We start from the raw sequence: 15,977 nt of genomic DNA on the forward strand, positions 1-15,977 counted from the left end.
ACTTTGTGTTCCTCAGTCTCAGTGCAACACTGCTCCACCTTGCCATCTCAGAGTACCGTGTCGCCAACCCACTTCACCATAACAGTACCGCAAGAATTCGTTAATATCGATCTCACCCTGTCATCCTAAAGCCACTGCCCACAGCCATCACAAGACTGCCGCTGTTGCAGCAAATAGCTAGTTCATCGACCCTATATCAAAGGTAACCCGATAGTCCCATCTAAGTTCTTTCTTCGTAGCGGCACTAGCATCTTGTTTCACTCTCAATACACATTTGTTTCAGCCCATAAAAGACATACCAACCCAACTTGCCACTTAAATTTTATTTTTTTAAAAAAAATCATTAAACCTAGAAGCCAACCTGTGTGCTTCAACTTTGAGCAGAAAATTAAGTTTCAATCTCCGTGTTTCACTATTTTGTGCCTTATAGCTAAAAATGACTTCCTTTGATAGAAAGCTTGAGAAGCAGCTTAAAGATAGAGAATTTGATAAGCAAATTAAGGAGGCTGGGAATAAACTCCTTAACCCTCCTTCCTCCATTGATGATCTTCTCACTCTTCTTGATAAAGTTGAAAATTTGTTAGCATATGTGGAGCAAGAACCATCCAAATCAATGCGAGATGCACTTTTACCCTCAGTGAAGGCATTGATCACTAATAAACTTTTGAGACATGTTGAAATGAATGTGAAGGTTTTAGTTGTATCTTGCATTATTGAGATTACAAGGATAACAACACTAGATGCCCCATATAAGGATGAGCAAATGAAAGAAGTATTTCAGTTTATTGTGGCAGTATTTGAAAATATGCCTCATGTGTCTACTCGCTCTTATAAAAAGGTGGTTTCATTCTTGATACCATTGCAAAGGTCAAGTTATGCTTGGTGATGCTAGATCTTGAGTGTGATGTTGAGATGTTTCAAAATTTCTTAAAGATAATTAGGTCCAACTATCCACTTGCTGTACTTTCAGCCATGGAAACAATTATGAATCTGGTCATAGATGAAAGTGAAGACATTTCCTTAGATCTTCTCAGTTCACTTTTTGCTAGTGTATATAAGAAAGGAAAATCAGAATGTTTCATCTATGTTATGGAAATTAGGGGAGCAAATAATCACTAGGATTAATGCCCAGCTAGGAAAGATAATGGCACCCACTCAAACACAATGCAACAAGTTTGAGGGTGCACATGATGTGAAAGTTGAAGTTGTTGAATGTGCTTCTGATCAACCCTCCATGGTGCTTGAAGATCTACATCTTGGTGAAGTTGAAGAGGTTAAAACCAGACTGTTTCCTATGGTTCATAAGGTTCAAGATGAGATTATACTGATTTCACACATTGATTTTGTTATTCCAAATGAGTTTGATGTGGTAGAATTCAAGGTTTTTCTTTTTCTTATGCTCCCTAAGGTGATTCCAGACTTAAAGCAAGTGTTACTTATCAGCATCCTAATCCTTTAATGCTTTAAAACTCGAGATCAAGTTTTCTCCAACCAGAGGAGAATGATGTGGGAGATGCAAGACGATTTTTATTTAGTATTATTTATGTTTGCAAGTCAATTGTATTTTTTATGTTTTATGTCCTAGTAGTTTATTAAGCTATTAATATTTTAATTTGGAAGCAATGTTATTTTCGTAATAAGACAATTAGGGTTTCCTAGCCAATTAAAACTAGGGTTTAGCAATCCTTTATAAACAACTTATTGTACTCCTTGAGGAGATAGTTGATATTTTGATGAATGAAAAAAATGATCGTTTGGTGTTTCTTTGGTTTGGTGCGAATTCTAGGTCCACCCTATAGGTGCTGACTCCTAGTGGCTTCCTTGCTTGGTGTTGACTCCAAGCAAGGCCTAGGTGCTGACTCCTAGGTCATATCCTTTATTTTATTGTTGTTTTAGTTTTGTTCTAGTTGTCTTGCGTCACTATGCCTACTGTGCCTTGCCTTCTATACTTTCCGTGTTCTAACTCCCAAAATCATTATTTTGAGTTCTCTTTTTTTTGTTTTTTGTTTTCATTCTCATGATCATTGATGTAATGCATGCAAATGAGAGAACCAAAAATTAAGTAATAAACATAAATCCATTTACCCTTCCAATGATAAATCAACGGCATGAGAATCTTGGGCAGTATGATTTTGACAAAATATGAGAGAGAGAGAGAGAGAGAGAGAGAGAGAGAGTAATGTGAAACTTATATTAATAGTGTGATCACTTTGACTTTTATGAATAATGGTGAGACCTTGAATAAGTTGCATAACAATTTATAGGGTTGGGTTCAAGTTACATTTGATGTAACTTTAAGGAATGTTACGCAATTCAATATTTTTTAATTGAATATGAATTTTAACAAATCCACCGTTAGATTATATTATCTTCATATAGTCTCTATGCTTGTAAAATTTCAAGGTGATCAAAAATTAATAGCTATGTCATCAATCAATTATTTTAAGAGCCGTCACACACGGATAAAGAAACCAAGAGATTTATTTTCTCTGTGAGAAGTTATTGCGTTTGTACGTCATAGGGTTTTGTAACCAAGTGCTTCATGATCTTCATTATTGATGAAGTGAAGAACTTTGCAGCCAACATCTGTTCAAGTTGTTGGAGTTAATCACGTACTGGGATCCGTGCAAAGGGTTAGTTACAAATTGGAGGTTTGTGCATCAAATGAAAGAAGGCTACTATAAGATCAAGTCCAATTGGATATTGGAGCGAAGGTTCAATTGTAGGTTAGTATATTGGGATAGGCCAGGGTAGTTGGTAAGATTTTTTATACTTGTAACCATTTGATTGTTGATTAGTGCATTCTTGGGAGTGGTGACCTTAAAATCAGCCGGTGGGGTTTTTGCCTTGCGAGAATTTCTCCATTTGTCAACAAATCACTGTGTCTAATTTATTTTTCGTTGCACTTAGTATTTTTGGTGATTTGTTGGTGCCTTCACGATTTGCATGAAATTGAACTTAAATAATCAATTTGAGTAATAGAATTAATTAACCGGGGTCAAGCTATCTTAACCTAACAATAAGTTTGTAAAGACCCTACAAGTTCATCTAATTTAAGAGATTCTAAGTCTTTTCTCTCTTTTATGGCAGTGACCTTTGGGCTAAATCTTTTAGGCAAGTTCATCTAATTTAAGAGATTCTAAGTCTTTGCTCTCTTTTATGATAGTGAACTTTGGACAGAATCTTATATAGGAAAAAATCTTAAAACTTTCCCACCCATCTCAGTCTCGTCGATCTTCTCACCTAGATTGAATGTTGAATTCACTGTATCATTCAATTTCGCATAAAACTGGTTAAAGCTTTTGTCTGCTTCCATCTTAAAGGCTTCAAACTTGGTGATTAACATATGGATTTTAGAGTTTTTAACCACTTTAGTACCTTCATGAGAAGTTTCTAGAATATATTGGGTTAGTAGAAATCCTTTAAAACTCATCTAGGTAGATTGCATTGTAAATTGCATTCAAAGCCTTATTATTAAAGTTAGATTTAGCTATTTATTCTTTGTTCCACTGCTTAATGGGTGTTTCTGGTTTGGTGCACCCTTTTTCAATGGCTAACCAAACTCGGTCATGGATGGATTTTAGGAATGCATGCATGTGAACCTTCCGATCTGAATGATTATTGTCATCAAAGTATGGCAGGACAGTCAACAACGTGCTTTGTATATGACATATTTGGGTCAAGGATCACATAGAGGAAATAAATCCAAATAATGCGAACGAAAGCTCTAATACCAGTTGAAAATTACGGTTTTTAGACCCCCTATACATGATTTACTAACAATTTTATTAATTTTACAATTAGTAGTCCAAATAGTTAATTAGCCAATTACAATTATGATATGGATAAGGCTGTAATAAAAAAAATCACAAGAACAGCCACACACTTGAGATAAGGGATTGTCCAACGAAGTGAAAACTTAATTGAAAAAAACACTCATGGGCCTAGCCCAGCTCACCAAATCCACCAGAAAAAAGTTGCCATAGAAGCAAACTTACAAGACCTCCAGGCTCCAGTACATGTAATCAGACACTATATCTGATCTCCTTGCTCCTATTGCAACTGCTAATCCAACATATGTCTTCACAATGATCCAACGCTGCAAGTCTATCACCAATCACAAAACCAATTTCTTGGTTACTTTACGGCCACTTGAAGATTTTCGTCATTTTTGCAGTTTCACAAGGTAGTCTAATACACTTAGGGTCTGCTTAGAAACAACTTATTTAGCTGAAATTGAAAACTTTTTACTAAAAATATTAATAAAAAAAAGTTAAAAGCTAACTGAATAGTATAATGAAACTCATTTTAATGCAATGAGACCCATAAATAGTATAAAAAAGAAGCTAACAACTCAAATAAGCTGAGTTTTTCATCACATCCCAAACAAACACTTAGTAGGTGATCTTAGAATTTGTGTGAAAATCCCTTCTCAAGAATAATTCAATTAGAGAGGGTTGGGAGACAAAGAATATGTTCAATAGATTTTTATGTGTATTTTGGTAGTTGTCTTCTTTTGTTTTTAGATCAAGGTTGACATAGGATTTTTATATGTATAGGGTTCATTCAGGCTAGAACTAGTCACAAAATTGACTCTTGAAGAGAATCTACTGAGACAAGGTTTTGGTTGACCGAAATTCTATTGAGACTCTGTCGAGAGTTTCTATTTGGATCTTGCACGACTAATACTTTAGTTTCGCATGATCGAGTTTAATCTTCGCAATACCAAGCTTGTCTTTCTTGCATAGTGAATAAAATCTTCAACTTTAGCCTTTACTGCTTTGTTCATTATAATATGAAAGCCTAACAATGATATATAAATTTATCATGAATTTAGCTAACATCTAACTCCTAAAACATTTGATACACCACGAGAAACTAAATTTCTTTTAGGCCTAAAACATGTTTTACTCCTTCAAGAACTCTCACAAGTCACAACCCTATCAATCATCTTAATCTTCACAATTTAAAGTTTATGCGGATAAACCATTCTTTCCTTGGACATATACGGTAGGATCATGTAGAATGCAAAATTCCTGATTCTAAATAAAGATTTTACTTGATGGGATTGAAGTATTTTGATTTTGCTTATACAATCCCGACCGGTTTTAAGAGCTTATTTTCATTATTCCTCTCCTTCAGGTAATGTTTGGCTCTTTGCACTAACTTTTGCAGTCCCCTATCATGTGGCAATAGTGATATTCGATGTCTTTCAAACAAAATATTGGCTTCCATTCGACTCGCTCACTAATACACCAAAAGTGCACCTGGTGCATTTTATTTAAACCACGTTAGCATTTAGGTTCACAAACTGTAGTGGCAATAAGGATTAGCATGTCATTCATAGTCAAAATTTTGACCGAGTGTGAAATTAAGAGAGCATATGGTAAAAAGAGCCATAGATGGGAAGTTCATAAAAGCATGAGGAGTGATATTAGTTGCACTGTGAACTACTTCTAAACTTTAGTAGTGAAAAATACCTCTGAGGACATGCAATCACTTGAAGGAAATTAGGATTATGTGCAAATTATTCTTACTTCTTTTGAAATAGTTTCTTAGCGTGGGCATCCCTATATAGATTTTAGGGCAAATGGAACGTATTTTTAATTCACGATTTTAGTTTAAATTCATGTGTGTATCGGTGTGTGAAATGTTGCGTGTAACATGTTTTATTGTAGATTTTATATGCCAAAACTTACCATATAATGACCCTTCTTAGTTTATATAATACAATCATTCATCCACATTCATCCACATACAGACACATTCTTAGGTTTTTTCAGTAACTGTAGCTTCTGCTATTCATTCTATTAAGATTTTGCTTTTTGGTTTATTTACCTACACATTCTCATGATGGCCTCAATTAGCCTCGAGGAGCTCCACCTTTTTCACAAAATTGATAGAGAGATATTCTCTCGACTAGTTATTAAATTAGCCCGAGATCCAACAGAATCCTTGCTTGTCATGGCTGCATGGTTGTGGCTCGAAGAAAAGGGTTATCCCAACATTGTTGTAAAAATGGTGGAGATGCCTGATGCTACTGTAAATGCATTGGCAAACGAAGCTGTTTTATGTCTCAAGTGTCTAGATCCCAGCACTCCTTCTGCGGCACTAAGTGGTGGCATTCCCATCACTGCAAGGCTCATGGAAAGGGACATATCTCTACAACTGTTCAGGCAAAATAGATTTACTGCAACTGCTGGGATCAAGAATTTTCTTAACACTATTTGTTGCCAAATTTTTACAGATATTTTGCAACAAGTTATGGCTGGCACTTCACAATCAACTTCGAACCAACCTTTCGATCTCCCTGGTTCTCCACATCCAATCTTTGGTCCCATCACTATAGTACCAACAACAACACATAGTGATTTTCCTACAGGAGAATTATGGGGTTGGCAAGCAACTGATTGTGCTTCGGAGGATGATAGGACAATCTTTTTGACATTTTCTCGGGGTTTTCCAGTGTTGGAAGAGGAAGTGAGGGAGCTTTTTACAAAAAAATATGGAGATTGTGTGGAGAGTGTGCATATGGGGAATGTACCTTCCAATAATTCACAGTCCTTGTATGCTAAGATGGTTTTGCGTTCTGTTGAGAATGTTGATCGAATTTTGAGTGGACTTCACATTGCAAAATTTCGGATCAATGGGAAACACATATGGGCTAGAAAGTATGAACGTCGAGAATAGATTATCTAAGAGAGACAAATTCAAAAAAAAAAAAAAAATTGCATTTTCCTTTTCTTCTATATGGATATGTAATAACTCCTTAGTCCTAGGATGGGGTTTGGTGCATAGCCTTGTTTTCAAGTTGTTTTGTTATTGTCTTGCCCAGTGGTTGTTATTGGGGCTTTATTTATTTATTTGCTAATAGACTCTTATGTTATTTTGCCCACAAAAAAACCAAAGAAAGAAAGAAATTTTTATAATTCTTGTTCACTTGGTAATTTTCATACATTAATACTTCTTTTCTTTTTTTCCTCATGAGATATATTTTGCTAATTCAAATTAGAGGATCCAAACATCCCTATGGTCTGACAATAGCCTGAAATGACAGCTTGTAATCAAAGGTCTAGGTTGACTTCTCTAATTGATATACATATATCGGACGAACTATAAAAAAAAAAAGAAAAAAAAAGAAAAAAAAAGAGAATTTTTTATACAACCCTTAAAATATGATTCCTATGGGTATCATTATAGTTTATTTCAACAGTTTTAATCTTAATACATACTTTGTTTATTTATATTAATGAAGAAATGGTGTAGATTAAATCACTTGAAAACACATTGTAATAATAAAAGTCGATGTTATATCCTCGTATAGATGTATTTCAATTGGTTGGTATCTCATCGTATTTTACAAGAGATCTAAGATTTAAATTTCCCACTCCATTGTGACTATAGAATTATATATATTACAAAAATTTGAAATTACACCATTTTTCATGACTAACTTCTTAAATAAAGTTTTCTAAAATTCTTTTTTAAAAATAAATTAGATTATATTTCTTAAGTTAATGTAATAAATTAGCAATATAAATAAATTAAAATTAAAATTTTGATAACCATCTCAAAATTTTCCCAAACATTGCTTTGTCACTCTCTACCCACGCTTATTTAGCCTCTAAAAATTCTTTCTTTTATCTTTCAAATAAACTGCACACAACTAATTTATTTTCTATTTTAGATAAATATTTGTTTATTCAAAATTTTTGTCATGTTCACTCATTACATGTGCTCCATGTCTAGTCAAACTTAATAATAAATATTGTCATGTTAATTTGTTGTGGTTTACAAAAGTGTGTAAGAAAACAAAATTTGCATCTTTCTATATTTGGTGTAGTAATGAAAAATCCTTTAAACAGAATAAAATATTCGTAGTCAACAAGAACAAAACCTAAAGGAATATTTTAAATAAAATGAATCTTTCAAAAAAAATAAAGATAATTAATTTTGATGATTATATCCTCATTTTTTACCTACTTTCTTTTTCACTCTCAACACACTCTTATTTTTTTTCTACAATTCTCTTTTCCATCTTGCTAATGAGCTACACACATTTCTTTTCTTCCTTATTTCCAATGAAATCAATAAAAACTAATTTATTTTCTATTTTGGATAAATATTTGCTTTATTTCTAATTTTATATATATTATGCTCACGCGTCACATGTGCACTTGGTCAAAGTTAATAATAAATATTTTCATGTTAATTTGTTTTACTTTCCAAAACAATGCACAACAAAATAAAATTTGAATCTTTTTGTGTTTGGTATGGTAATGAAAAATTCATTAACATAATAATAAAATCATAGTTGACGAGAAATGAAACCTAAAAGTGTTTGGTATTACACATGACCTCAATCTCTGCGTTTGATTATTACAATACATCGAGATTAATACTGATCTCAACAATCTTTTCCTATTTATTACAGTTTAATATAAAAGCACTACTAAAAATTAGGTCATAGCCGCGTTTTTTTGGCAGTGTTTTTGAAAAATGCTGCTATAGCCAACCTATAGCCGTGTTTTTAACAAATGTCACTTAAAACCCTGACTTATAGTTGCTTTTTTAAAGTGCTGCTGTAGAGGAGGTCTATAATCACGTTTTAAGGGTTTTTTGCAGCGTTTCTGTGGAGAGGGCCTATTACAGTGTTCGAGAAGCGCGGCTATAGGCCCAACCAAAAATTAAAAAGAAAAAAAGAGAATGTACTACGGCGTTTTTGAAGTGTTGCGATAGCCAACCTATAGCCATGTTTTTAACAAACGCCACTTCAAACTCTAATCTATAACAATGTGTATAAAACGCTGTAGTAGAGGAGGTTTATAGCTGCGTTTTTAAAGATCTTTAGCTACGTTTTTTTGGATAGTGCCTATTGTGACGTTCGAGAAGCGCGGCTATAAGGCAACTGAAATTTAAAAAGAAAAAGAAAAAAAAGAGGACCTATTATGGCACTTTTAAAGTGCCGCAATAACTCCTACCCAAAAAAAAATAATTGTGTAGACCTATTACGGAGCTTAGGAAGCGTTGCAATAGATCCTGCCCAAAAAAAATTAATGTACCTATTACGGCGCTTGAAAGCACCATAATAGGGGTATTGAACATTTTAGACCTATTACAGTGCTTAGAAAGCACCTCAATAGGGGATGTAGACACTTGATTTTGCACCCATGATTTAATCAAGGAAGATAAATGGAATGACCATTTATGTACTTCAAAAATCATGATTGCATTACATGCATTAATTCATTCATTGCATATCATAAAAATGATCTTGAGATTCTAACGGCCGCGATGGTATGTCCGGTTTTCAAATCGGACCGTCGGATCGAAAGATATCACATGATCAAGTTTGCATGGTTAGCATGCATTATGTCTAAGTATAGTTGACCACGCATGATTAATTTAAATTAATTCTGGTTGGTTAAACAATTAAAATTAATTAAATAGTTTTGTGATTGGTTAATAGTTAGTGTCAAAAATAGGATTGCTTGCATAGGAATAAAGGGGATAATTGGATAACAAAAAAATTGTGGATAATATGAACTTTATCAAGATTTATTTTAGAGTATTTATCTACAAGATAATTGTTACTGAAAAGACCTGAATTATCCAGAAAAGAGATAAAAATCTCAGAATATGGATTGAAAACACGTCTAAGTGCAAGGTCTGGCTCAAGAAAACCTAAAAAAGGAGTCCAAAATGCACCTGAACTCGAAAGTGCGATCAGCCTCTATACAAGATAATTTTAGAGTATTTATCTACAAGATAGTTGTTGCTTATTTTTTAAGCATTCCAGCCTCTATAAATAAAGAGTGGATCTCAAAATTCAGGAGACTCTTTGAAACTCTTTTACGCTCTCAGAGAGACACATTCTCACACACTCAAAATTCTCATCTCCCTCTCTGATATTCTCTCAAGCTAGGGTTTTTAGGTTTCAAAGATAATCGCATAAATTTCTTAGAACCCTAAAATATCCGCTCAAGAAGAAGAGTGCTCCATGCAAGAGGTTGTTCCTTATTACCCTTTTCTTTTCATATGTTTCTCTTGTTGTGATGATGCATGCTCATATATTTATTTTAGTGTCGTTCTTTCAAATATCCATAACATGATTTGTTAATTTATATTGTTAAAGCATGTTCTTGATTCTTTTATTATTGTTGTGATCTCTTTCTTAGTTTCAAAAATCTACATGTTATCAATTCTTTTTTTTTTTTTCCAACTAATAACGGATTTGCATCTTCATTAGATGCAAATCTAAACTTTTCTTAAATAAAAAATGAATCTGCATCTTCATTAGTTGCAAATTTGAATTTTTCTTAAAAAAAAAACGGATTTGCATCTTCCTTAGATGTAGATCTGAATTTTTCTTAAATCAAAAATGGATTTGCATCTTCCTTAGATGTAAATCCAAATTTTCCTCAAGTTAAAAACTGATCTACATCTTCATTAGATGCAGATCTGCACTTTTTTTTCAAATTAAAAACTAATCTACATTTTCACTAGATGTAGATCTGATTTTTTTTTTAACATAGCAGATTTGAAATAAAGAAAAAGATCATGAATGGTTGTGTTTGTTGTATTTAATTCAGGTAGCATAAATTTATTTCATGAATGAAATCCTCTTCTCAAGAAATCTTTTTCATTTTTTTTACACATATAAAAACATATCTGATTTTTTTTTTTTATATACACAAATCTGATTTTTTTTTATTATCACAAAACATATATGATCTTTTACAAATCAAAAACCATTTTTTTAAGTTTTTAAAAATAGATTTGATTTTTTTTCAAATCAAAAGATTTTGTTTTCTTTAATAAGCACAGATATGAATTTTCCCTCCAAAAACCATTTTTTTTACACAACAAAGACATATTTGATTTTTCTAAACCAAATTCAATTTTTTACTCACAACACAAATATGAATTTTTAACAAAGAAGAGGATACATTCATAAATAAACTTGTGTGATTTAGTTTATATATATATATATATATATATATATATATATATATATATATATATATATACAACATGTCATTCATAGCATGCATAAAAGGGGTACATTGGTCATAAGAGTCTAGAAGACCAGACTCTGCTTGGGCGGAATGGGTGCCTAACACATTTCCATTCCATAACCTAGCCTCTGAATTTAGTGTCTTTGGATAGGTAGACCTAGGTCTTATTTTTGTTTTATTTTTGGTAAATTGTAACTAGGACAAAAGCCATGCAATTATTTGATAGTTTGTAACTAGGATCCAAAACCATGTAATTTTCAATTTACCAAATGTATTCTTTTTATAGATCAATGAAAGGAAACAATTCAGTCGTGTATTTTTTTTTATATTTAGTTTTTCTTACCCAAAAAGAGAGGTGTCCTAAAAAGCACTCTAAAAAATCTCTTTTTTTTTTAGAGGCCCCTCCAGTTTGGTGGTCTCTCACAGGGGATTACAAAAAAAAAAAGTGTTTTTAAAAAAAAAAAAACACTTTAGCTCTCTCTCTCTAACCCGACCTCTCTCTCACTCTCTCACTCCTACCTCTCACCGCCGATCCACCCCTCACCGGCACCAATTCTCTTCACCATACTGCATTCGACGAAGCCTAAGCCTCCACGTACTAATCCAATCTTTGCCTAACAAATGCCGCCCATCCTTGCCGATGCTGACAAGCTCCAGCCGCCCCTTCTCACCGGCAATGCCTTAAAACCCAGCCGCTCCTCCTCGCCAATGACCCATACTCCTCCATACCCATTTCACCTACATCTCCTCCATACTCATTTTTACACAACCTTCCACAACCATATATATATATACCATACCCACTTCCCTTCCCTTATGGTATAAACAAAACTCCTACATTAGATCTACTACATTATCATACATGATCACACACTATCATGGTAGACTACATTCACCTAGTACTTGTCCTACATTATCATCATCATCACATTAGATCTGTTACATTAGATCTATAGTGGCTATACATAGGTTTTACATACATTAGATTTGGCATTGGGCTGACCGTTGCTATATATTGGTTGTACGTACATGATGCCATATATTTTGCTATCTTCAACATGAACTCTTATATATTATACTGAATGAATATGGGTAGCCACACTACAAAGATGATACTATATAGACTTAAACACGTCTTCACCCTATAATTATTGTAATGAGCCTATTGAACATGTTGTAGTTGCAAGAAACAGGGTTGCTAGTTGAGCGTGCAGTGGTTTATGAAAAAGTATGTAGCTGCAAAGATGGAACTCCTATTACTGCTCGAGTGCGAGAAAACATTGTAAGTATTATTTGTTCACTGTAAATACGTGGAATTGTTTGTATTATTTTTAGAAAGTAATATATTATTTGGTTCTTTTGGGAAAACAGGCCAGGATGAAAGAACTTCTGAATGAAGAGGGCACACAACTACAAGGAGAGAGTAGTGGTGGAATCCTATGGTTGAAAGGTAATGCATTCACTCAATTGATGGGTCCAGAGCGCAATGGACGGGTATGCGGGGTGGGTTTTGGACAAACCCCTTAGGAAGAAGTGCGAGAAACCTTTCACAATATACCATGACTTTGCCGCCATCCAATAAAACCTGCCAGAGGGTTACAGAATTGGAGACTGCGCTTGCATCTATGAGGGAGCAACTAGCCCAATCAGATGCAATGCATAAAGAGCAACAAGAGTAAGAGAGAAGCGAGAGGAGGGAAAGAATGTTGCAAATGAGACAACTAATGTCTAAATTTAGCCCACATATGCGTTCTTCATTTCTTTCTCAGGTACAAAAAAAATTAATTTAAGGAAAATTAACTTATTGCAACGAGTTGGAAGAAAATTAGTTGTATTGTGTTCTTTTTTGTCTATTTCATACAAACGTTTTTAAGTGATCTTAATATTATGCCCTTATTATATTCAGGATGATGATTATGAGGATTAATGAGTACTCTATTTTTGGGTTTAAGGAGTACTTAGTTATTTATTTATCTATTGAATGTATAATGTATGATAGTTAATTTCTCTAGACATTTGAACTGTCTTCTTTAATTTGACATTTCAATCTATATATCGTAGCATGTTATTAATGTACTATTTTGATAGGTTGGCTTGTCCACTTCTTTATTTTGTACAAAATGTTTTGGACATATATAAACAGGTTGATAAAACAACCTAGTAGGTTGCTACATAGTTTTGTGAACAAAAACAAAAATCTATGATCCGCCCAGGAAAAAAAAAAACCTATAGTGGCGTTTATTAAATGCGGTTATAGCTAAATTAAAAAGAAGAAAAATACCTACAGCAGCGTTTATAAAACGCGGCTATAGCTAATTTTTAAAAAAATCAATGGCTGTGTATGTTAAAGACCTATAGCAGCATTTATTAAACGCAGCTAAAGTCAATATTAAAAAAACCCTTTAGCTGCATTTTTAAAATGCTGCTGTAGGTTAAAGACTACCGTTTGTAAAACACTACTAAAGTCAATATTTTTTAAAAAAACCTTTAGCTACATTTTTAAAATGCTGTTGTAGGTTAAAGACCTATAAAGTTAATATTAAAAAAAAAAATAAATCCCTCTATAGTTGCATTTGTAAAATGCCGCTATAAGTTAAAATGCCGCGGTGTATGGGCGACACTACAAAACGCAGCTATATAAAACATAGATATAGCTCAAATGGACCTATACTCACATTTTTAGAAGCTATAAATGCGTTTTAAAAATGCGGCTAAAGACCTGATTTTTTGTAGTGAAGGACACAATTTGTATCTAATGACCAACTCTACTAGACACGTATCCAAAATTAAACACGTATCGCATCTTAACATGTCCACTAGAATTAGCCACCGGATACAAACTCTTTCTAATATAAAAACACTAGAAAAAATAGCTACTGCCCACCATACACTTAATGAGTTACATTGTTGCTCCGATCCTGCCGCTCATGCTAAGGATCTCTCGCAGAGGAATGAGGATAGTACATTTTGTTGACTTTCAAAAGCAACCCTGCCATAACTCCCCAAAACCATTAAACGATATTAGACATTGGACAATACGATTGCCATCTATCTCTATCACCCGGAATCAAACCCACCAAATGAGAAAGCTCAGCAGAGATCTTTATTGAATCTCCATTGCCCGTGTAGTCCAATCTAGCTGTATATCTTAGCTCAGATAAAATAATTTTTAGGGATTTATTAACTTCTTGAAGTTAGATTGGAAAAAGACTTCGGGGAATTTTGGACCTTTTGTAAAAAAATCATTTTAATAAATTTTTAATAAGAAAACTAATGTGACAAAAATATAGGGAGTGATAAATCTAAAAGGTATAGTTTCAATAATTTGAGTATTTTGATTACACTAGTTGAAAGGCACTATTTGAGGGTCGAATTACTAGGAATGAAGATTATCAACAACAACAAAAAAAAAAAAAAAATTATTAGAAATGAAAAACTATTATCCCATTGGTCTTTCACTCTCCAATAATAATAATAATAATAATAATAATATAACCAAGTGATTTTTTTTACTTAAAAATTCAACTAGTGGCTACTTACCAAAAAAAAAAAAAAAAGAGTATATCTTAGAACCAAGTATATAAGAGTATAACACTGGATTTGTAATAAGAAAGAAGTAATAAACTTTTTTTTTGGGTAATTTATTATTAGAGATATATTAGTCCAATAGTATAGGCCCAAAGTCATTCCTACTTTGTGTGCAAGTCAAGTCTCCTATTTGTACTACAAGCCTAGTAACCATAGTTAATATATAGTTAGTTTAAGGTTTATCCTATTATAAATACCCAAGTTGAGTTCATTGTAACACATGATTTGTACTTCACTCCTATTAATAAAGATGTAGCTCTTAAGAGTTTTCTCCGTGGACGTAGACCATTAGGCTAAACCATGTAACTCTCGTGTTTTTTGTATTTTTCTATTTTATACTTACACTTTTGGTTCTATTTTAACATATTTAACTTTGTATTAGAGCTAATTTAACATGGTATTAGAGTCAAACTTCATTCTTGGTCATTAGCAAAATATGTCTCTAAAGCCGCAATCTCCAACTTCAGATTTGCATTTCACTCACCACTTGTTCATCTCTACCAAATCCAACAAACTTCCAACCAAATCTATCTCTACCTTCATGCCCCCACAGGGCCTTCCACGCAGCCACTATCGCTACCTTGCTACCATCAAAGGCCTTAGTCTTCACAGATCAAAATCTTCACACAAGCCATGATTTTTTTTTTTCCTTCTCAAATTTGTGCAAATCGAGCCTTCTTATGAAGAAACCAACCACACAAATCTCTCCATTGGTCTTAATCTACAAAAGCTAGGGATTCAGCCTACAACCATTGTTGCACGTGCCAACACGCAATGCCAACAGATCTAGCGGTCATTTCAGGCACCATTCCTTTCCTGTCACTCACCACACTGGCGACATCATCTTCCTTCAACGACCAAAACCCAAAAGATCGATAGCCAGCTGTTGTCCCACGTCGTCTCACATGCTACTAATAGATCCATATGCACCGTCGCCTGTTTCGCGTACTAGCCTTCACCTCGATCACGCTTGCCAATGTGCCGTTCGACCCATCTGATGTTATCCATGATGTCATCATGCCCAATCAGCCTTGCTATGTCAGCACACATCAACATTAATGCTAGTTAGTGCCTCGTTAGTGCCATGTTAGCTGACTTAGTTTGGTTGACCCAAACCACGCGAATTTGACTTGTGCACTAAATTATTGACCGTTGACCAGCCTATGATTGTTGGCTTTAACTAAAGTTGATTGTTGATTATGCGTTGACTGTTGACCAAAAGTAAAAAATTTCCAACTAGTCTTACTCATTTTTCCCCATAGATTCTAATTTTTGGCTACATTTCTTCATTTGAAGCTCCAAAATCACTCAATTGGCCCATTTCTCATTCATTTTAGGTCCTTCCTATGGACGCCCTTTGACGTGGGTGTG

The 15,977-nt window shown here is 33.7% G+C and overlaps 2 protein-coding genes across 2 annotated transcripts; both read left to right on the plus strand.

The window, feature by feature from the left end:
* The first annotated feature begins 436 nt into the window (after positions 1–436).
* Positions 437–1,119, plus strand: LOC142622673 (sister chromatid cohesion protein PDS5 homolog C-like). The gene is made up of 2 exons (XM_075796204.1): positions 437–838; positions 934–1,119. The coding sequence occupies exons 1-2, from the start codon at positions 437–439 to the stop codon at positions 1,117–1,119; spliced, it is 588 nt and encodes a 195-aa protein (XP_075652319.1).
* A 4,734-nt stretch (positions 1,120–5,853) lies between these two features.
* On the plus strand, positions 5,854–6,690 carry LOC142609378 (uncharacterized). Its single transcript, XM_075780954.1, has one exon. The coding sequence runs from the start codon at positions 5,854–5,856 to the stop codon at positions 6,688–6,690; it is 837 nt and encodes a 278-aa protein (XP_075637069.1).
* Positions 6,691–15,977: the final 9,287 nt, after the last annotated feature.

The sequence above is a fragment of the Castanea sativa genome, chromosome 1, assembly GCF_040712315.1.
Source record: "Castanea sativa cultivar Marrone di Chiusa Pesio chromosome 1, ASM4071231v1".
Lineage (NCBI taxonomy): Eukaryota > Viridiplantae > Streptophyta > Magnoliopsida > Fagales > Fagaceae > Castanea > Castanea sativa.

Excerpts from the sequence above, each read along its gene's own strand:
- LOC142609378 (XM_075780954.1), top strand. The coding sequence starts at position 5,854 with ATGGCCTCAATTAGCCTCGAGGAGCTCCACCTTTTTCACAAAATTGAT.
- LOC142622673 (XM_075796204.1), top strand. The coding sequence starts at position 437 with ATGACTTCCTTTGATAGAAAGCTTGAGAAGCAGCTTAAAGATAGAGAA. Across the intron at positions 839-933 it reads CTACTCGCTCTTATAAAAAG|ATAATTAGGTCCAACTATCC; the intron begins GTGGTTTCATTC and ends AATTTCTTAAAG.